This window comes from Leucopleurus acutus, assembly GCF_964270905.1.
Source record: "Leucopleurus acutus genome assembly, chromosome: 6".
Taxonomy (NCBI): domain Eukaryota; kingdom Metazoa; phylum Chordata; class Mammalia; order Artiodactyla; family Delphinidae; genus Leucopleurus; species Leucopleurus acutus.
The window spans coordinates 73249762-73272420 of NC_139149.1; the positions used below are offsets into that span (position 1 = coordinate 73249762).

Consider the following 22659-nt stretch of genomic DNA (forward strand, 5'->3'; position numbering starts at 1 on the left):
CATGTTTTGTGAGCAGGCAACAATCCTTCTGGTGTTTTAGAGTCATAGAATTGTACTGTTATTTTATACTCTTCTTCTTTGGCCTACTGAACTTTATACAATTATTCTAAGGTTTATTACTTTCTGTCTATATGTCCCCAAAGAGTTTATATTATATTGTTCTTAATTTAAAAAGCACAATATTATTTAATTTCATGGATTTTAAAATTATATAGTATTAAATGCCTTTATATTTTATGGTCTGCTATTGTTGAAAATGTCTACCTAAAAGTGATGAGATTTGGGTAGTGAAGAGGCATACTGAATTTGATCTGCTGATTAATAGACATCATGGTATTGGTCTCTTTATTCTTCCAGAGAAATTGAATCTTACATTTGGATACATTATATTCCTTTTCTGCTAGTTTTTGATCTTTACTTATTCCTTGAGGATATGATCAATTAATAATCATGTCTGTTATGTTCTAGGTGAAGAGTAACTCTTGGGAGAATACAGAATATATTTTGTCCTTATTGTATTTCTTTGCATCTTGCAGAGTGCCTGGAACTGGAGATCAATAAATTATTTCTGAGTGAATGAATAAATTAATTGTAGAAAATGAAGTCATTTTAATTGTTACATATATATATATATATATATATATAATAGTAATATCTTTCATACTATAGAAAATAAACCATGTTATATTGTTAATATACATGGAATAATTATCTTGGCATTCTAATTCTTAAAATGTATTCTCTACCTATCTTGTATTAATAGCGTATATCATGAGAAGATGAGTAAAGTATGGGGTGAATAACAGATTGATATTATTGTGTCATTATCTAAGTCTACTAAACAGTACCTAGTAATATTTTATAATTCAGTTAACTATTTTAATTTTTCTTGGGAGTAGAAGTGCAAGGACAGAGATAGCAGTAATTTCACTGCAATAACAACTTTATGATAAAGATTAATTTCTCTGCTGTTCTTCAATTGCTATGTAGATTTATGGAGAGTGTACGGACTGAATGTTTGTGTCCCCTGCAAATTCATATGTTGAAGCCCTCTCCCCCAGAGTGCTGGTATTTGGAGATAGAGCCTTTAGGAGCTAATTAGGTTTAGATGAGGTCACAAAGGTGGGGCCCCAGTGATGGGATTAGCATCCTCATGAGAACAAGAAGAGATAAGAGTGCCCTCTCTCTTTCTGTCATGTGAGGAGACAGCCAGAAGGTGGCTGTTTACAAGCCAGGAAGAAGGTCCTCATTAGAACCCACCATGCTGGCACCCTAAAGTATGACTCTCAAACTTCCAGCCTCTAGAACTGTGAGGAATAAATTTCTGTTGTTTAAGCCACCCAGTTGATGGTATCTTGTTATGGCAGTCTGAGCAGACCAAAATAAAAATTGTTACTGAGAAGTAGGGTGCTGCTGTAACAAACACCTAAAAATGTAGAAACAGGTTTGGAATTGGGTAATGGGGGGAAGCTAGAAGAGTTTTGAAGTGCATGCTAGAAGAAAACAAGAGTATTTTGAAGGGATTACTGAAGACGATTCTGGTGAGAGGAGAGCTGGAGAGGAAGTTTCCATCTTCTTAGAGAATACATAGATAATCATGAACAGAATGTTGGTAGAAATCTGAATGGTAAAGGCCATTCTGATAAGGTCTCGAAAAGTGGAACATGTTTTTTGAACAACGGTGAAAAGGTGATCATTGTAATAAAGTGGCAAAAAACTTGGCCAAATTGTATTTGTGTTCTAGTGTTTTGTGGAGGGTAAAACTTGCAATCTATAAAATTGGATATTTAGCTGAGGGGATTTCTAAGCAAAATGTTGAAGGAGGGGCTTGGTTCCTTCTAATTGATTACAGTAAAATGTGAGAAGGAAATGAATTTGTTAAGCAAAAAGTAATCAGTACTTAAAAGATTTGGAAAATTCTCAGCCAATCCATATAGCAGAGAACACCAAAGGTATGGCCAAATAGCCCTTTGATGAGATTAGTATCTATGTGAATTGCAGACCTAATCAGCTACTCTAGCAAAACATTGCCAGTTTCAACTGAAGAAGATGGAGATGAGATGAAATGAAGAACAGCTTTTGGATTTCTTAGATCCCACAGGACAGGACCATACAGCTATTTGGCTGTGAATGTGCACTATTCTTCAAGACTAGGAATGAATGATCCTGAATGTGACTCGGAGATCATCAAGGCTCCCTCCTTGGCTTCAGGGGTGGGGAATGGGAGGTATGCCGTTGCCTTGGTTTCAACAGATAGGCAGCAGCTGTCTGGAGCATCATGGGACACAGAGCTGCCAAGCATAGCCTGATTGGGGGTGGGGGGCATGACCCCCATTTATATCAGAAGACTTCTGTTTATCCACCACTGCTGTTAATGATAACCCAAAACATTACCACACTTCTTGCCAACAAGCTCAGGGAAAAGTTAACCTTCTTTATTCTTAAATTTGAAGGTAAATATAATTAGTGAAAGATGTATAATAGGATAAAAGACAAAAGTTAAGGAACTTGGGAGGAATTTCATTTGATATATTGTTCTTATCTGCTGTGCCACTCATAATATTGAGTATTACGTTTATTCTTACCCATTGTCCTTCAGGATATTTTGAAATATTGTTTTTAAACATCTAGAAAATTTAAAAAGACTTTGTGATTAAAATAATTTACATAAAAGAGGTTGATCAACATTCCTTTATTTATGCTTTACTATTTTCTTAATTTTATAGGATATAAAGTGTGATTGAACTGAACATCTATTTGGTTGATCCTCATCATGAACCGTGCTTTTAGCAGGAAGAAAGGTAAGTGTGTCCACTAAAGACCTGGCAGTCATTTCAATATTACTGTTCAAATCAAGCAGAGATGTTAAGAAATCACTTTTTCCGATTATCAAACCATGTGACTCTAGAATGAAGTTAGAGTTGCAAAAAATAAAGTGATCTGACTTAGGAAGTTAGTCCTAACTTCACTTTTCATAGCCATAGTACTAAATTCCCTGAGCTTACATGGGCTATAGTGTTTTAAATTCACTCGTGTGTGTGTGTGTGTGTGTGTGTGCATGCACTTCACTTTTTATTGAATAATGAATAAGGATTCATGATAGGTGAATTGATAGCAAGAGGCCAAATAAATTTGTTATTAATTTTAAAGTAGGAATTTAAAATAAGTATAAATAGATCGTAATTATCAGTACAGAAATTTTTTTAAGGGGCAGGAAAACATGGCATTTGGCAAAATATTTCTTGATACACTCATAGGAAAGATAGAAAAATTTGATATTTTTATATAGCTCAGTAAAGTTAAAATAATGTATCCTTGCTATTCTAGAAGGAGTTCTCTAGTGGTGGGCACAGGGCTCTCTCCTGTTTAACATGCTGTCAATGACCTGGGAGAGAATACTTAAATGATGCCACTCAAGTTCTTAGGTGATTGAAAGTAGGAAGAGATAACTGATGTGGTAGGATTACAGGCATATGGGGGGGAAATGACTAGTTATGTCATATTCCACACTGTAAACTTAATAAGATATTGTAAATTGCCAAACATGGGTCCAGAACCTCTAACACTTCTATACTTATTTATATATTGTTATTATTTGGAAGATGCACCTTAATTGCTGGGTGGGTAAAACATGGCTGAAGAATAAAGTCATCGGTGTGGTTATCAAAGGTTCCAGTTCATTTTCTAATGGATGAATAATGAACAGTCTTGAACCAGGAAATAGATTAATTGTTCTACTCCATGCCCTCAGTCACAGTGTGTTCTTGCTTTTAAGGATGAATTGACACACTGTAACATGCCTGGTTGAGAAAGGCTGAGATGACTTCAGGACTTTCAACCATGCAACAGGAAGCATGGCTGAGAACCCTTGGTGTGGTCTTGCAATTTTTGAAGACCTATGAATGTTTGAATGCTGTCATTTGTTCATGGAACTAACTTTAATAAAGGACAAATGGGTGTAAATTATAAGGCCATTGATTAAATGTAGGAAAAAAATTCCAACAAAGTTGTGCCAAAGTATAACGGAATTATTCAAAGTATTACCTTTATTTTTTACTGAAATGAGAGGTGTTCGAACATTTGGATGTGGTATAGAGGATTAATGTATTCAGTAGGGATTTAGGTAATGTGAAGAACTTTCAGGCACTTTTCAACCCTGGGAAACTAGGAATTTATTATTTTACTTATTTTTCAGAATAAGAGGAAGGCAAAATGACATTTATTGTGGTCTGTAGCTTGCTTCTGATTTAAAACATATACCAAAAATAAAATCATGCTTCTTTTTATTCCCTTTACTAGTAAAAAATCTAGAAATAATTCTCTGATATATAGAAGTATTTTTACTAAGACAATAAAAACCTTACATCACAACTCATCACTTTAAACACACTATCTTGTTTTTAAAGACACTTCAATATCTTTGCTTCTTTTTATTTGCTTAGAATTCCCTTTCCCATGGTTTTAAAATTGAAACTTCACATTTCTAATTTGTTTATTTGAAGGGGATTTGGAGTGGTTTTTCACTGAGAAATCCCAAGCGTTGGATAGTAAGATGAGTAACTGGCGATTGTATATTTGTCTCACTTGAAGACAGTGGGAGTACAACCATGAGGAAAATCAGAGTGATCTAGAGAATCAAGAAGCAGAAACTTGTTATTTCCTGCTTTGCTGCATTCTCTTTAAATTTCTTTTGACTTCTCTTATTTTTCAAGTCTAGTGATTACATATCAGAAAATTTTTGATCAGTATTTCACTCCAGTTCATTTAGAACCTGATGCCGGGAAGTTCTACCTTAAGTTCACCAGTCACTTCACACTCTCTCATTTATTACGGTTGTAAAAAGAAAACTTCTTGGAGCCTGTGCTCCTAGTTTCAACCAGTAGCACTATTTGTTGAATTTTAATTTGAGATGTAAAACTGGAATTTTATCAGAGAATTCATATACTTGACCATCAGGAACTGTAATTATAGCCCTAGAGAATATATAATTCAAGTCATCTTTCCAATAACTAGCATCAACATACACTGTACTGTACTCTAAACAAAACAAGATCGCCTTTTATTTTTAAAAACATCTCTTATTTCATAGATAGCCAATTTACTTGGTTATTACATGCAACCTTACTGAATCAGAAACCCAAGGAAAAGAGATTATCTTAAATCTAAACATAATTGTTTTTTTTTTCTCTTTTTATTAAATCTCCCAATTAGTAATTTGGTATTCTTTGATTGAATTGTCCAGGCACTTCACTGATTTTCTTTGCAAATGCTTTAATGGTTATTAGAGTTGCTCATAGGGTCTGAAAAAAACTGAATGTACTAGAATTGCATCATTTTGGACTATTTTGCAAAGCTCTGTAAAAATTATTTAACCCCAGATTCATAGATTAAATTTTAATTAATGTTTTATAGCTTCTTTCTTTCCCTATGTTAGCTTTCTTTTTGAACTTTTAAAATCTTATATTCTATTTATTATGTCAAAAATTAATCGTTTAGTTAAAAAAGCATAAATGTGATTATTCAACTAATTACACTTTATTTATGTTCTTTAACTTATCAGTTGATATAGTGATGAGTAGAAATAATCATAGTGCAAAGCACTTAAATTTCAATAGTTTTTAAATATTTTCCTTTTCATGAAAATTTTATTCAAATGCATCCATTCATCCATCAATATTTAGTTTTAAATCAATATGTTCAAAGTAGGTTTTTTCACTATTTTAAGCACTGGTGATACAAGAATAATGAAGTTTACTGCATCTTTCTAGATGAACTCAATCTAAATACATTTGAATACCTAGATTTATTGACACAGTAGTCAGAGTGGTTTGACAGCTGTCAAATATTTTTGAAATGTTGGCCTTTCCTTTTATGTGAATGTTCACTATTAAGTCAGTGATTATAGTTTAATATCAAGAAAGGGAACACGTTCTAGAGTGTCTGTGTTCCTGTTTCATCACCAATTCTATGTATCCAGTATCTTTTGTGGGTCCATATAGTGACCAAAGACATCATCTGTACCCTTTCTTCAAGGTCAGACACATCTATATGAGTTAACATATAGTTTTGTCCTGTCAGTTTTTTCTTTTGCCAAAGTATAAATTAGAATGACATTAAGGACTCATTTTGGAAATCCTTCAGGTTTAATAGGTGTATTACCTATACTAGAGGTATGTAATGAACAACCGTTAAATCGTCAGCACTTGGTGTGTGGATGTAGATTTTTTGTAATTGTAGTAACTGCAGCTTATCCGCTGGTAATTTAGTATTGTGATTATTTTAGTCTTTCACCAGTAACAGCTAGATATACCTAACCTCTTTCTAGGTTACTGCAATACGAGACTATAACAAAGGCAGTGTCATGAGTTTTCAAATAATAGTGTTTTAGAGGAGAAAACAGTTATCCCTCTGCTTCAGGATTGGAATGAACCATCAGATTCAAACTTTAGTTAGACTTTGCATCCTCCTGAGCTATGCTCTGTGTCTTGGAAAAGGAGATATGAGAAGAATTGAGTTAAGGGGTAAAAAAAAGGAACTAGATATCTTTCTAGGTTTTCTGAAGGCAGATCTTTGGTGTTTTTATTATCTTGGCATACAGTATTGTGATAAATTTATTTTAATATACAAGAGCAAGACTATATTCCAAATCTAAGTACAAATTATTCTTGAATTAATCATATCACTATCCAGTAGCAATCATAAAGAGAAAACTGTAGTTAAAATGAAAATCCATACAAGAAATAAGAGTTATACATTATTGTCAATGTCAGTATGTCAATACCGCTTTTTGAAGCCTAGGATGTATTGCTTCTCAAAATATTTCACCCAAGTACGGCTGTCACATATCCACTTCAGTAATCAGAAATAGCCCTAAAATTCATCATGGGCACAGGATTTTATTGATCCCTCATGTTTCGTCTTAGAAATCCTTGTGAATATTGCATTGAACCCCATAAACATATTTAATATATAGTGCATTATCCTTTGAATGGTTTAAAATAATTAAAATTCCAGGAATATATTCCATTTTCTCTATGTCTTCACATTCCTCCAGTTTGAGAACATATTAATTATACCGAACTAGTTTCTGTTAACATCATTTTTTTTTTTTTTTGCGGTATGCGGGCCTCTCACTGTTGTGGCCTCTCCCATTGCGGAGCACAGGCTCCGGACGCGCAGGCCCAGCGGCCATGGCTCACGGGCCCAGCCGCTCCGCGGCATGTGGGATCTTCCCGGACCGGGGCACGAACCCGTGTCCCCTGCATCAGCAGGCGGACTCTCAACCACTGCGCCACCAGGGAAGCCCTAACATCATTTTTAAATGTTCTGAATTGAATGTTGAAAATGCTTTGTTAGTAATCTGATATTTTCTTTTAGTGTGTACTTATTTAACATTTTTCATGGTAAAATATATGTCTGATTTTATTCTATTTATAATATTGATTCTAAATTTTTAAATTCCCATTAGGAGTAAAATATTCACAAAACTCCACTTAAGACATAACATATTTGAAGACTGAGAAGTTTTACTACAGACAAATGCAGTTTGTAAAAAATCAGCAAATTAGATTTGTGTAAACATTAGCATGTTTTGCTTTTGTCCTGCTTATATGTTCCACAAAATATTTTTGGAAGATATGTGGAATATATAAATCAAATTCAAAAATTGAATGAAAATTTTATTTTCTATTTTATCAATAATATACAATACAAATTACTTTCGATATCTTCTATTTTTTTTAACATCTTTACTGGAGTATAATTGCTTTACAATCTTCTTTTAATTACTTTTATTTCTATTATTCTATTACACTAATTTAAATAGTGTAATAATTTCAAATTACTGCATTTAAGATCATTTATATCCAAAACTCCTGATAGTGGACCCTCAATCAATGTTTCTTTAAATTGAGGTTAAAAAATTATCCTAATATTATATTAATTTTTAAATGAATTTAGTAGATTGATTCATTTCAGCTTTATATAAATGCAGTTGTTAGTTTAATGTTAGAATTTCCCGTTACTAGTTAATTCTTGATACTAAGGAGTAGTAACAGTCATGAGAAAAGAGCAGATTACTATTTATTGAAAAGGGAATTAAGAAAAATAACCTGTTATTCATGAGAGTATCACATGAAATAAGAAAAATAACACATAATTATTCACATAATTGATATAATTACTCATCGCCCAACTGATGTTCTTTTAATATTCTTTAAAAATTCAAAATTGTTTTATTATTAGAAAGCTTTTAAAAGGAAAAGACTTTTATATTAAGGAAAGAATCCTATAATTACTTTGTGGTTACATTGTTCATATATCTGACTAGTTATTATTTCTCATTTTAGCAAAACTATTTCCAAATTAGAAGTGCTCCCATCCATATCAGACTCCTTTCAAATGCATGAATATGACACCCTTAGAACCTGTGATTTAATTTAACACTGTGTATTCTTCATTGCAGACAAATCATGGATGCATACGCCAGAGGCTTTATCAAAACATTACATTCCCTATAATGCAAAGGTAAAATAGTTCCTATGATATTACTGAATTTTATTTTGCTATAGTATTATTGCTATTATATTATTTTTTTATTTAACATCTTTATTGGAGTATAATTGCTTTAGAATGTTGTGTTAGTTTCTGCTATATAACAAAGTGAACCAGCTATATGTATACATATATCCCCATATCCCCTCCCTCTTGCGTCTCCCTCCCATCCTCCCTATCCCACCCCTCTAGGTGGTCACAAAGCACCGAGCTGATCTCCCTCTGCATTACAGCTGCTTCCCACTAGCTATCTATTTTACATTTGATAGTGTATATATGTCAATCCTACTCTCTCAATTCGTCCCATCTTACCCATCCCCTTCCCCATGTCCACAAGTCGATTCTCTGTGTCTGCATCTTTATTCCTGTCCTGCCCCTAGGTTCATGAGAAGCTTTTTTTTTTTTTTTTTCAGATTCCATGTATATGTGTTAGCATATGGTGTTTGTTTTTCTCTTTTTGACTAACTTCATTCTGTATGACAGACTCTAAGTCCATCCACCTCGCTACAAATAACTCAGTTTCATTTCATTTTATGGTTGAGTAATATTCCATTGTATAAACGTGCCACATCTTCTTTATCCATTCATCTGTTGATGGACACTTAGGTTGGTTCCATGTCCTGGCTGTTGTAGATACTGCTGCAATAAACACTGTGGTACATGGCCCTTTTTGAATTATGGTTTTCTCGGGTATATGTCCATTAGTGGGATTGCTGGGTCATATGGTAGTTTTATTTTTAGTTTCTCAAGGAACCTCCATACTGTTCTCCATGGTGGCTGTATCAATGTACAATCCCACCAACAGTGCAAGAGGGTTCTCTTTTCTCCACACCCTCTCCAGCATTTATTTTTTGTAGCGTTTTTGATGGAGGCGTGTGAGGTGTGAAGTGATACCTCATAGTTTTGATTTGCATTTCTCTAATGATTAGTGACGTTGAGCATTCTTTCATGTGTTTGTTGGCAATCTGTATATCTTCTTTGGAGAAATGTCTATTTAGGTCTTTTGCCCATTTTTGGATTGGGTCGTTTGTTTTTTTGATATTGAGCTGCTTGTATATTTTGGAGATTAATCCTTTGTCAGTTGCTTCGTTTGCAAATATTTTCTCCCATTCTGAAGGTTGTCTTTTGGTCTTGTTTATGGTTTCCTTTGCTGTGCAAAAGCTTTTAAGTTTCATTAGGTCCCATTTATTTCTTTTTGTTTTTATTTCCGTTTCTCTGGGAGGTGGGTCAAAAAGGACCTTGCTGTGATTTATGTCATAGAGTGTTCTTCCTATGTTTTCCTCTAAGAGTTTTATAGTGTCTGGCCTTACATTTAGGTTTTTAATCCATTTTGAGTTTATTTTTGTGTATGGTGTTAGGAAGTATGCTAATTTCATCCCTTACATGTAGCTGTCCAGTTTTCGCAGCACCACTTATTGAAGAGGCTGTCCTTTCTCCATTATATATTCTTACCCCCTTTATCAAAGATAACGTGACCATATGTGCGTGGGTTTATCTCTGGGCTTTCTATCCTGTTTTATTGGTCTATATTTCTGTTTTTGTGCCAGTACCATACTGTCTTGATTACTGTAGCTTTGTAGTATAGTCTGAAGTCAGGGAGCCTGATTCCGCCAGCTCTGCCTTTCTTTATCAAGATTGCTTTGGCTATTCTGGGCCTTTTGTATTTCCGTACAAATTGTGAAATTCTTTGTTGTTGTTCTGTGAAAAATGCCATTGGTAGTTTGATAGGGATTGCATTGAATCTGTAGATTGCTTTGGGTAGTAGAGTCATTTTCACAATGTTGATTCTTCCAATCTAAGAACATGGTACATCTCTCCATCTGTTTGTATCATCTTTAATTCTTTCATCAGTGTCTTATAGTTTTCTGAGTACAGGTCTTTTACCTCCTTAGGTAGGTTTATTCCTAGATATTTTATTATTTTTGTTGCACTGGTAAATGGGAGTGTTTTCTTAATTTCTCTTTCAGATTTTTCATCATTAGTGTATAGGAATGCAAGAGATTTCTGTGCATTAATTTTGTATCCTGCTACTTTGCCAAATTCATTGATTAGCTCTAATAGTTTTCTGGTAGCAGCTTTAGGATTCTCTATGTATAGTATCATGTCATGTGCAAACAGTGACAATTTTACTTCTTCTTTTCAGATTTTTAAATTTCTTTTTCTTCTCTGATTGCTGTGTCTAAAACTTCCAAAACTATGTTGAATAATAGTGGTGAGAGTGGGCAATCTTGTCTTGTTCCTGATCTTAGAGGAAATGGTTTCAGTTTTTCACCATTGAGAACAATGTTGTCTGTGGGTTTGTCATATATGGCCTTTATTATACTGAGGTAGGTTCCCTCTATGCCTACTTTCTGGAGAGTTTTTATCATAAATGGGTGTTGAATTTTGTCAAAAGCTTTTTCTGCATCTATTGAGATTATCATATAGTTTTTATCCTTCAATTTGTTAATATGGTGTATCACATGAATTGATTTCCATATATTGAAGAATCCTTGCATTCCTGGGATAAACCTCACTTAATCATGGCGTATGATCCTTTTAATGTGCTGTTGGATTTTGTTTGCTAGTATTTTGTTGAGGACTTCTGCGTCTATGTTCATCAGTGATATTGGCCTGTAGTTTTCTTTTCTTGTAACATCTTTGTCTGGTTTTGTCATCAGGGTGATGGTTGCCTCGTAGAATGAGTTTGGGAGTGTTCCTCCCTCTGCTATATTTTGGAAGAATTTGAGAAGGATAGGTGTTAGCTCTTCTCTAAATGTTTGATAGAATTTGCCTGTGTAGCCATCTGGTCCCAGGCTTTTTTTATTGGGAGATTTTTTTTTTTTTTTTTTTTTGGCGGTACATGGACCTCTCACTGTTGTGGCCTCTCCCGTTGTGGAGCACAGGTCCGGACACGCAGGCTCAGCGGCCATGGCTCACGGGCCCAGCTGCTCCACGGCATGTGGGATCTTCCTGGACCGGGGCACGAACCTGTGTCCCCTGCATCGGCAGGCGGACTCTTAACCACTGCGCCACCAGGGAAGCCCTTGGAAGATTTTTAATCACAGTCTCAGTTTCAGTGCTTGTGATTGGTCTGTTTATATTTTCTGTTTCTTCCTGGTTCAGTCTCAGAAGGTTGGGCTTTTCTAAGAATTTGTCCATTTCTTCCAGGTTTTCTATTTTATTGGCATATAGTTGCTCGTAGTAATCTCTCATGATCCTTTATATTTCTTCAGTGTCCGTTGTTACTTCTCCTTTTCCATTTTAATTCTGTTGATTTGAATATTCTCCCCTTTTTCTTGATGAGTCGGGCTAATGGTTTATCAATTAGGTCTATCTTCTCAAAGCACCAGCTTTTAGTTTTATTGATCTTTGCTATTATTTCCTTCGTTTGTTTTTCATTTATTTCTGATCTGATCTTTATGATTCCTTTCCTTCTGCTAACTTTGAGGTTTTTTTGTTCTTTTTTTCTCTAATTGCTTTAGGTGTAAGGTTAGGTTGTTTCTTTGAGATGTTTCTTGTTTCTTGAGGTAGGATTGTATTGCTCTAAACTTCCTTCTTAGAACTGGTTTTGCTGCATCCCATAGGTTTTGGGTCACCATGTTTTCGTTGTCATTTGTTTCTAGGTATTTTCTTCATTTCCTCTTTGATTTCTTCAGTGATCTCTTGCTTGTTTAGTAGAGTATTGTTTATCTTCCATTTTTTACAGATTATTTTCCTGTAATTGATATCTAGTATCAAAGCATTGTGGTTGGAGAAGATACTTGATATGATTTCAATTTTCTTAAATTTACCAAGGCTTGATTTGTGACCCAAGATATGGTCTATCCTGGAGAATGTTCCGTCAGCACTTGAGAAGAAAGTGTATTGTGTTGTTTTTGGATGGAATGTCCTATAAATATTAATTAATTCCATCTTGTTTAATGTGTCATTTAAAGCTGTGTTCCCTTATTTATTTTCATTTTGGTTGATCAGTCCATTGGTGAAAGTGGGGTGTTAAAAGTCCCCTACTATTAATGTGTTACTGTCAATTTCCCCTTTTATGGCTATTAACATTTGCCTTATGTATTGAGGTGCTTCTATGTTGGGTGCATAAATATTGACAATTGTTATATCTTCTTCTTGTATTGATCCCTTGATGATTATGTAGTGTCTGTCTTTGTCTCTTGTAATAGTCTTTATTTTGAAGTCATTTTGTCTGATATGAGAATTGCTACTCCAGCTTTCTTCTGATTTCCATTTGCATGGAATATCTTTTTCCATCCCCTCACTTTCAGTCTGTATGTGTCCCTAGGTCTGAAGTGGGTCTCTTGTAGACAGCATATATAAGGGTCTTGTTTTTGTATCCATTCAGCCAGTCTATGTCTTTTGGTTGGAGCATTTTATCCATTTGCATTCAAGGTAATTATTGATATGTATGTTCCTATTACCATTTTCTTAATTGTTTTGGGTTTGTTATTCTAGGTTTTTTCCTTCTCTTGTGTTTCCTGCCTAGAGAAGTTCCTTTAGCATTTGTTGTAAAGCTGGTTTGGTGGTGCTGAATTCTCTTAGCTTTAGCTGTCTGTAAAGGTTTTAATTTCTCCATCGAATCTGAATGAGATCCTTGTTGGGTAGAGTAATGTTGGTTGTAGGTTTTTGCCTTTCATCACTTTAAATATGCCCTGCCACCCTCTTCTGGCTTGCAGAGTTACTGCTAAAAGATCAGCTCTTAACTTTATGGGGATTCCCTTGTATGTTATTTGTTTCTTTTCCCTTGCTGCTTTTAACTTTTTTCTTAGTATTTAATTTTTGATAGTTTGATTAATGTGTGTCTTGGCATGTTTCTTCTTGCACTTATCCTGTATGAGACTCTCTGCACTTCCTGGACTTGGTTGATTATTTCCTTTCCCATTTTAGGGAAGTTTTCAACTGTAATCTCTTCAAATATCTTCTCAGTCCCTTGCTTTTTCTCTTCGTCTCTGAGACCCCTATAATTCAAATGTTGGTGCGTTTAATGTTGTCCCATACGTCTCTGAGACTGTCCTCAATTCTTTTCATTCTTTTTTCTTTATTCTGCTCTGCAGTAGTTATTTCCAGTATTTTATCTTCCAGGTCACTTATCCATTCTTGTGCCTCAGTTATTCTGCTATTGATTCCTTCTGGAAAAGTTTTAATTTCATTTATTGTGTTGTTCATCATTGTTTTTTTGCCCTTTAGTTCTTCTAGGTCCTTGTTAAATGTTTCTTGTATTTTCTCCATTCTGTTTCCAGGATTTTGGTTCACCTTTACTGTCATTACTCTGAATTCTTTTTCAGTTAGACTGCCTATTTCCTCTTCATTTGTTTGGTCTGGTGGGTTTTTATCTTGCTCCTTCATCTGCTGTGTATTTCTCTGTCTTCTCATTTTGCTTAACTTACTGTGTTTGGGGTCTCATTTTTGTAGGCTTTAGGTTCATAGTTCCTATTGTTTTTGGTGTCTGCCAGTGGGTCAGGTTGGTTCAGTGGCTTGTGTAGGCTTCCTGGTGGAGGGGACTGGTGCCTGTATTCTGGTGGGTGGGGCTGGATCTTGTCTTTCCGATGGGCAGAGCCGCGTCTGCTGTTGTGTTTTGGGGTGTCTGTGAACTTATTATGATTTTAGGCAGCCTCTCTGCTAATGGGTGGGGTTGTGTTCCTGTCTTGCTAGTTTTTAGCGTGGGGCGTCCAATACTGGAGCTTGCTGGCCGTTGTGTGGAGCTGGGTCTTAGTGTTGACATGGAAATGTCTGGGAGAGCTCTCACCAATTGATATTACATGGGGCCAGGAGGTCTGTGGTGGTTCAATGTCCTGAACTCAGCTCTCCAACCCAGGAGGCTCAGGCCTGACCCCAGGCCAGAGCACCAAGACCCTGTCAGCCACATGGCTCAGAAGAAAAGGGAGAAAAAAAGAAAGAAAAAAATAATAAATAATTTTTTTAATTATTAAAAGCAAACAGTTATTAATTTAAGACAGTAATAATTATAATTTTAAAAAAAAAGAAGGGAGCAACCATACTAATAAACAAATCCACTGATGATAACAAGCGCTAAAACTATAGTAAGATTAACATAAAAATCAGAAACAAGTCAGTCGCAGACAACAAACCTAAGTCTACAGTTGCTCCCAAAGTCCACCGCCTCGATTTTGGGATGATTCGTTGTCTATTCAGGTATTCCACAGATGCAGGTACATCAAGTTGATTGTGGGGATTTAATCCGCTGCTCCTGAGGCTGCTGGGAGAAATTTCCCTTTCTCTTCTTTGTTCGCACAGCTCTTGGGGTTCAGCTTTGGTTTTGGCCCCACCTCTGCATGTAGGTCACCCTCAGGCATCTGTTCCCACCCAGAGAGGAAAAGGTTAAAGCAGCGGCTGATTAGGGAGCTCTTGCTCACTCATGCGGGGTGGGGGGGGGGGGAGATATTGTAGTTATAATTGGAATGCGGTGCAAGCCTGTGGCAGCAGAGGCCAACGTGACATTGCAACAGCCTGAGGCATGCCGTGTGTTCTCCCTGGGAAGTTGTCCGTGGATCATGGGACCCTGGCAGTGGCGGGCTGCACAGGCTCCTGGGTGTGTGTGTGGGGGTGTGGATAGTGACCTGTACTTGAACACAGGATTCTTGGTGGTTGCAGCAGCAGCGTTAGTTTCATGCCCGTCTCTGGTGTCTGAGCTGATAGCCGCGGCTCGCGCCCGTCTCTGGAGCTCATTTAGGCGGTGCTCTGAATCCCCTCTCCTCGCGCACCCCGAAACAATCGTCTCTTTCCTCTTAGCCATGTCCAGACTTTTTCCTGGACTCCCTCCCGGCTAGCTGTGGCGCACTAGCCCCCTTCAGGCTGTGTTCACGCAGCCAACCCCAGTCCTCTCCCTGGGATCTGACCTCCGAAACCGGAGCCTCAGCTCCCAGCCCCCGCCCGCCTCGGCAGGTGAGCAGACAAGCCTCTCGGGATGGTGAGTGCCGGTCGGCACTGATCCTCTGTGCAGGAATCTTTCCATTTTGCCCTCTGCACCCCTGTTGCTGCCCTCTACTCCATGATTCCGAAGCTTCCCGCGGCCCCCGCCAACCCCTGTCCCTGCCAGTGAAGGGGCTTCCTAGTATGTAGAAACTTTTCCTCCTTCATAGCTCCCTCCCAGAGGTGCAGGTCCCGTCCCTATTCTTTTGTCTCTGTTTTTTCTTTCTTCGTTTGCCATACCCAGTTACGTGGGGAGTTTCTTGCCCTTTGGGAAGTCTGAGGTCTTCTGCCAGTGTTCAGTAGGTGTTCTGTAGGAGCTGGTTCACCTATAGATGTATTTTCGATGTATTTGTGGGGAGGAAGGTGATCTCCATGTCTTAGTCCTCTGCCATCTTGAAGGTCCCCTTATTATTGCTAATTTATGGTTGATTTTATAAAGATTGCTTATGCTTTGGCATTTCTTAGTAGATGATCCCTGAAAAATTTTGCATAAATAAAATAATTTTGTATATATAATATGGGAAGGTATTTTTCTTTCTAAATAAGTATTCTATTTTATAAAAGACTATCCTTTATAATTTCTGTTTAAATCATGAATGTAGTTTCTTCAAATGGTTTTGGCTATTGTTAAAATTATTGCAGTATTGTAGCCTATAAGAAATAAAACAACCAACAAATTAGTTTCCTTTAAAAATACTTAGTGTTGCATTCCACAGACAAATATAAAAACTAGTCTGGTAATGAGCTGCAATTTTAATGAATGTAATTATCACCCAAAAAAAGGAGACAAACAAAACTTAAACTATTAAGAAAATGCAGAAAAAGTGCACATTTTTTATGAATCTTTTTTTCAAGTGCTGCATTTTAATAGAGAAATAGAAACAATCCATACTCCATGTCTTCAGAGATTTGATTCATTGCTGTTGTTGGAAAACTGGACAAATGAATGAATGCCATTTACAAAAGGGTCTTTAAAGGAAGGTGTTATTTTTATAATTTATGAGCACTAAACGTGAAGTAGATTTCAGAGAAATCTGTTTAAATTTGGAAGAGACAGATGTGAATTAAAGAGCTGGGTTTGGGAATAAGGGAGTGGGCCAGACTTAAGCAACTGACCTTTGGAGATGGCATGGGGGAAAATAGAAAATGATAAAATTATTTTTATAAGAGAACAGTGGATTAGTGGGATATAAAGAGATTAGTTATGAGGAATTATTTCAGGAAAAATTTTCTAAAAAGTTGTTGAACTGAGAGCCGATAGTGTTTAATAGGAAACCTCTACAGCACTGGTCTGAGTCTGAATCAGCAGGAAGCAGCATTTAAAAGGCCATCTCGAAGAAGTTCTTCCAGAGGGTTACTCAGCAGTGAGCTTTGTGGAGTGCAGCAACTGTGTCTTCTGGCTGACTGTGCAGCAAAGAAAATGCTCAAAAATGTCTTCTGTGTAAAACTAACCTACTTGAAACCACTACAATGCTCATGAATTTCCCTGTAAAGTTAACGTGAGGATTGATTGCCATGAATTAGCATGAAAAGTTTACTTAAAGGAATGAGAAAAAAACATGTTAATATTACCCATCTCTTCCACAGATATTCCTCGTGGTAGGTATTGATACACTACATAAGATCTTCATAGAAACAAATTTAATCTAGAAAATCACTATTATTTTAAAGCCTATGCTCAGTTTTTTTATGTTATCAATCATAGTAGAATTATATCCTTCAAGTGAAACCATCAGATATTATTCACTTTTATAAATGACTGAAGTGCCTCATTTTGAAAAACTGGTTTATAAAGGATTGAAAGATTACATTGTAATTAAAACTGCCTTTAACTCTTTGGATTAATGCGACAATGGAGATCTGCTTGTCTACATGGAAAAGTTGCCTGTGCTAATTCACAGGTCCATAACAACTCTAAATCATCCCCGACAAAGTAGAGGGCACAGAAATATCTTCCAGACTGGGGTCGGTCAAATGTGGAAGAGCAGGTTGGTTTTGTTCATTCTCATCTGGCCTCCTGAGTGATATCATATGTACCAAGTAGCATTAAAAATATTTGAAGAATGTTATTTTTTCCTGAATTCCCTTCTTTGTGGCACTTTTAAAATTGATTGCTTAGTAGTTATTTTTGAAAAATTTCTCATCTCTTAGTAGAGTAAATGCCACTTGAAAACTAAATCCATGTCCACAGAAGTACCTTGGGGAAACAGAAAAAAAAAAAAAAAAAAAAACCCAGAATCTAGACCTAGATTGCCTTGGTTTATATCCTGACTCCAACACTTACTAGCTGTGGTCTTTGGGAAAATTACTTAACCTTTTTGTGTCTGTGGTTATTCATCTGTAAATAGGGTTAATAGTAATTTCTCATTAGTGTTGTTATAAAGGTGTTCCATGAAGAGTTAGAATAGTATCTGGAATAAAAGAACTACTCATAAATGTTAGCAATCATTAATTTATCTTTTTTATTTTTCACAGGCCTTACCAAAGTGCCTATCTCACAGTAGTTGTTCAATATATATGTATTTTATGAATTAGTGCCTAATAACTTTTCCAAGGTAATTGCAAAATAGTTACATTTCATTGAGTCCCAATATATACCAGGCACTGTGCTGGTGTGTTTTTACATGATTTAGTATTTCTGTGAACCAATATAGTGATTATTAATGTTATCACCACTTTACATAAGAGAAAAGTAAGGCTGAAAGATTAAATAATATGACTATTTTCACAAAGCTAGTAAGACACAGCCAGGCTAAAAAACTGAAGTCTATCTGACTTCAAAGATTTGCTTCTTTTTACATATGCAATAACAGTTGATTATAAATTAATTCATTAAATGACTGTTATGTATAAGGCACCATTGATTGAATGTTGAAGTTTCAAAGCTGTATGACTAATGGCCTATATATTCTTATGGAGCTTATTGTCATAGGGAAATATTCTTCAAAAATAACTAACATAAAAAGGCAGATCTTGTTTTTTGCCATTCAAGTGGCACTTAATAGAAAGCTATGGAGATTCAAAGAATGGTGAGTCATTCCTGTTTTATGTAAGTGGGAGTGAGGTAGGGTTTCCAAGGGTCAAAATAAGAGTGGAATGACCATTTCAAGCTGAGATGTCTGAAGGAGGATGAGCTCTGTCAAGAAGGCCTAAGGCACAAACAAAATGGCAAGAGTTGGGCTGGGCGTAAAGTACTAATGATGGTAAAGTACTTTATCAGTTGAGGTTCCATCTAAGAAACACAACTAGTAGGATGTACAACCCCCTACTCCCTACACACACATTTATTTCAGGGAATGGGTTACACAATTTGTGGGGGGGTTGGCTGGCCAGACAAGTCTGAAATCCATATGGCAGGCCATTAGGAAGGGCAGGCTGAAAACTCCTGGGTAGGAGCTGACTGCGGGTGGAATTTCTTCTTCTTCAGGAACATAGCAGGGCTGTCTCATTTCTGTTAAGGTCTTTACATTGATTGTATCTAGCCCAGCCAGATTATTCAGAATAAGCTCCTTTACATAAAGTCAGTGATTATAGATGTTAATCATATCTGCAAAATAACTTCATGGCAACACCTAGCTTAGTATTTGATTGAATAACTGGATAGTATAACCTGGCGAAGTTGTCACATAACACTGACCATCAGAAGTACTAATGATAGACAAGGCTAAAAAGATAAGTTGGGAAGGCTTTGAATGGCAGGGTAAGCAGTTTGTGTAGTAAACTAATCAAATAGGATGTTAGGAAGATAAATCTATAGTGATCTGAAAGTTGATTTGGATCAAGAGAGGTAGTATGACATTAAACTTCTTAGGAAGTTATTTTAATGGTAAAAGTGTGTGTTTCTATGTTTATATAGTGTAGTTGATAAACATATCGTGGAAAATAAAGATGTGCTAAATATTCCAGTGAGAGAATTGATGCAACAGAGGAATAATTTGTATATGGGGAAAAGAAAAATCTATCCTCATCCTGTCTAAAAGGGAGGATGATCATAGCACTAAAAGATTCCTATCACTTCATTCACTTTTGGCAACCACTGCTTACAAATTAATCTGATAATTTTTTTTTTTTTCTTCTCTTTTGCGGTACGCGGGCCTCTCACCGTTGTGGCCTCTCCCGTTGCGGAGCACAGGCTCCGGACGCGCAGGCTCAGCGGCCATGGCTCACGGGCCCAGCCACTCCGCGGCATGTGGGATCCTCCCGGACCGGGGCACGAACCCGTGTCCCCTGCATCGACAGGCGGACCCTCAACCACTGCGCCACCAGGGAAGCCCATAATCTGATAAATTTAACAGAGCTGTTTAAGAATTACAATTCTTCCTGGGGAAATATGTAATAACATTTACATTTAAATGTATTAAGTTTTAAAATGATAGTTTTCTGCTTTCATGTTCTAATTCGTTTAGTTTCTTTATTAAGAACATATTTTAGTTCCACGTTCTTTCATTTTATATAATATTCTATTTCAAAAATTCACATTTAATATTCATAGTGTTCTTATTTCAAATCATATATAGATATAAAATAGTAGTTGGTTTCAAAAGTATTTTTCTATGTAGGGTTCATTAGTTGTTTTGTTTTTGTTTTTTAATGAGCAGTGACAGCATTAATGCTAGTTCATTGGGAATTCTACATATATTCCTATGTACCCTATAGTGATGTTTTTCAAACTGCAGATTATGCTCCCTGAAAAAAATTGGGTTATAAAATCAATGCAGTGGATCATGGAAGACATGTATTTAAAGATGAAGTAGGACAGAAAAGAAAAAGAAAAGAAATTTTCAGAATGCATATGGTAAACATCAATTTATTCCATAAAATCGTGGTTCATAGTCATAAGAGTTTGAAAGCCACTGCCTTTAAACAGTAACCTGCCTTTAAATAGTACTAAAAACTTTACCAGCTTTAACTAATTTAAATTGTAAACTAATAATAGAGGGGAGTTTCTTAAAAGAGCAGTTAATTTTTAATAGAAGAGATGATCCACGTGTAAGTTTAACTACATGTCCTCATTGAATATAACATCTTAATATGATTTCTGAAATATGCATATAAACATGGTAGGAGTGATAGAAAAATATAGTAAAATGTAAATATAATGTTATTATAGATTCATTTGTGCACTCATTCATCCACACATGTAGTTATTCATTTGAATTGAGCTCCTAATTTATGCCAGGCCTTGACTGAGACAATAAGAATTGATTAGTGAACCAAATAGATAAACTCCCACCCTCCTAGGACTTACATATAATAAGCAAATTAATAAGACTTTTTTGAGAGATACCCAATAAGAAAACAATGTGCGTATTTTTATTAATACAGTATTAGTGTTATTTATATAGTATATTATGTATCATATAGTATATTTTTATTAGTATATATGATGTAGTATTAACACAGTATTTTATTTATTAATACAGCATTCCAGGCTGTAATAATTGTATGTAGAAAAGGAAAGCAGAATGTCAGGGATCGGGAAAGGTGGGAAAGAGTGTGCTATGTTACATGAAGTGGTCAGGGAAGGTCTGAGGCAGGCGTAGGCCTAAGGGAAGTGAGGGAGTGAGGCGTGTGGGTGCGTTGGGAGACAAATATTCCAGATCGGCTGTCATGGGCAAGGTGGGACCATGTTTGCCTAGCCAAGGGCTAGCCAGATGGGATGGGATGGCTGGAATGCAGTGGATTTCAGGGACGTAGGAGTAAGTACAATCCAAAAGGCACACGTGCAGTAGAGCAGGTGGGGCAGGGGATGTCCTGTAGTTCTTGTAGGGCCTTTTAGGTGCTGGGGCTCAGGGCGGGCCACCCCTAAATATGCCACAATGGCATATTGATTAATTTGAATTAAAGTTACTTAAGAAATCACCAACACAAGAGGGACACTCTAACACTTCTTTCTGTCTCCCTGAAAGCAGGAAATAAATCTCTCGTGTGAAAGGTGCACTCCCTGCATCTGGAGATAGAAGGACACCCTATTGCCAGAGATAGGGGATTTAGATTAGGAGCCTACAGAAACAAACCTTGTTACTTCTTTAGTGTACTACCCCAAGCCCAAATTCTATTTAGATTCTTCACTAGTTGAGCATCCCAAACCCAAGTTTCTTTGTCCTGTCAATTCCTCACAAATTTATTGTTTCTTTGTCTAAAAAGTATAAAAGCTGCCTGCCTTGAACACTTCTTAGGTCCTATTTTTACGAGACCTCTTGTGCATGAATTAAAATTTGTTGCTTTTTCTCCTGTTTATCTGTCTTGCATTAATTTGATTATTGTCCCAGAGGGGTAGAGGGAAAATTTCCCCCTCTCCAACATAGGCCACTGTAAAATTTGAGAAACCCTCAATTTAGAGAGTTTTGAGAGAAAGAGTGACAAGAAGTGAAACGAGTTTTTAACAGGAATCAGCTGTGAGAGGCAAAGGTGAACACACATCAAAAGTCCAGCCTGAGGGTCCAAGCAAGGAGAGCGACTGTGGCTTGAAGCTGAGTAGGAGCTGAAGGAGAAGGTAGTGGGCATCTGAGTATATTTTGAAGATGATGCTGATAGGCTCTATGGGTGGATTTTGTATTAGCTATCTATTGATGCTATAATTAGAGCATTAAAGCATAAAGATAATTTTTGATCACCCTTAAGGAAGACTGTAGTATTTTCATTCCTCCCAACTTTTTTTTTTTTAATAAATTTATTTATTTTATTTATTTATTTTTGGCTGTGTTGGGTCTTTGTTGCTACACGTGTGCTTTCTCTAGTTGCGATGAGCTGGGGCTACTCTTCGTTGCAGTGTGCAGGCTCCTCATTGCAGTGGCTTCTCTTGTTGCAGAGCATGGGCTCTAGGCGCATGGGCTTCAGTAGTTGCAGCACACAGGCTCAGTAGTTGTGACTCACGGGCTCTAGAGCACAGGCTCAGTAGTTGTGGTTCAACAGCTTAGTTGCTTTGCGGCATGTGGGATCTTCTTGGACCAGGGCTTGAACCCGTGTCCCCTGCATTGGCAGACGGATTCTCAACCACTGCGCCACCAGGGAAGCCCTCCTCCCAACTTTTGATGAGACTGCTGAACTGTCTATTCTATAAAGGTGAAATATTGAAAAACTTGTAATGAACTTATTATTTTGTTGGCATGAGATAGTCATTTCCCTGATGAAGAATTGTGATGTAATTAATAAAATAAAAAAACATGTATTTATTAAATGTTTTAT

At 36.4% G+C, this 22659-nt stretch overlaps 1 protein-coding gene and 1 long non-coding RNA gene across 3 annotated transcripts in view; both read left to right on the top strand.

Annotated features, from left to right (window-relative positions):
- Positions 1-22659, top strand: part of LOC309962744 — a 453428-nt gene that overhangs the window by 210117 nt on the left and 220652 nt on the right. The gene's annotated exons all lie outside the window — the stretch shown is intronic.
- GULP1 (GULP PTB domain containing engulfment adaptor 1) overlaps positions 1-22659 on the top strand; it is a 173202-nt gene that overhangs the window by 66533 nt on the left and 84010 nt on the right. For both annotated transcript variants that reach the window (XM_082840853.1, XM_082840854.1), the window contains exons 2-3: positions 2727-2801; positions 8465-8526. In XM_082840853.1, the coding sequence (XP_082696979.1) occupies positions 2774-2801; positions 8465-8526 (90 nt within the window). In that variant the 5' untranslated portion in view covers positions 2727-2773. The remainder of the gene's footprint in view (positions 1-2726; positions 2802-8464; positions 8527-22659) is intronic.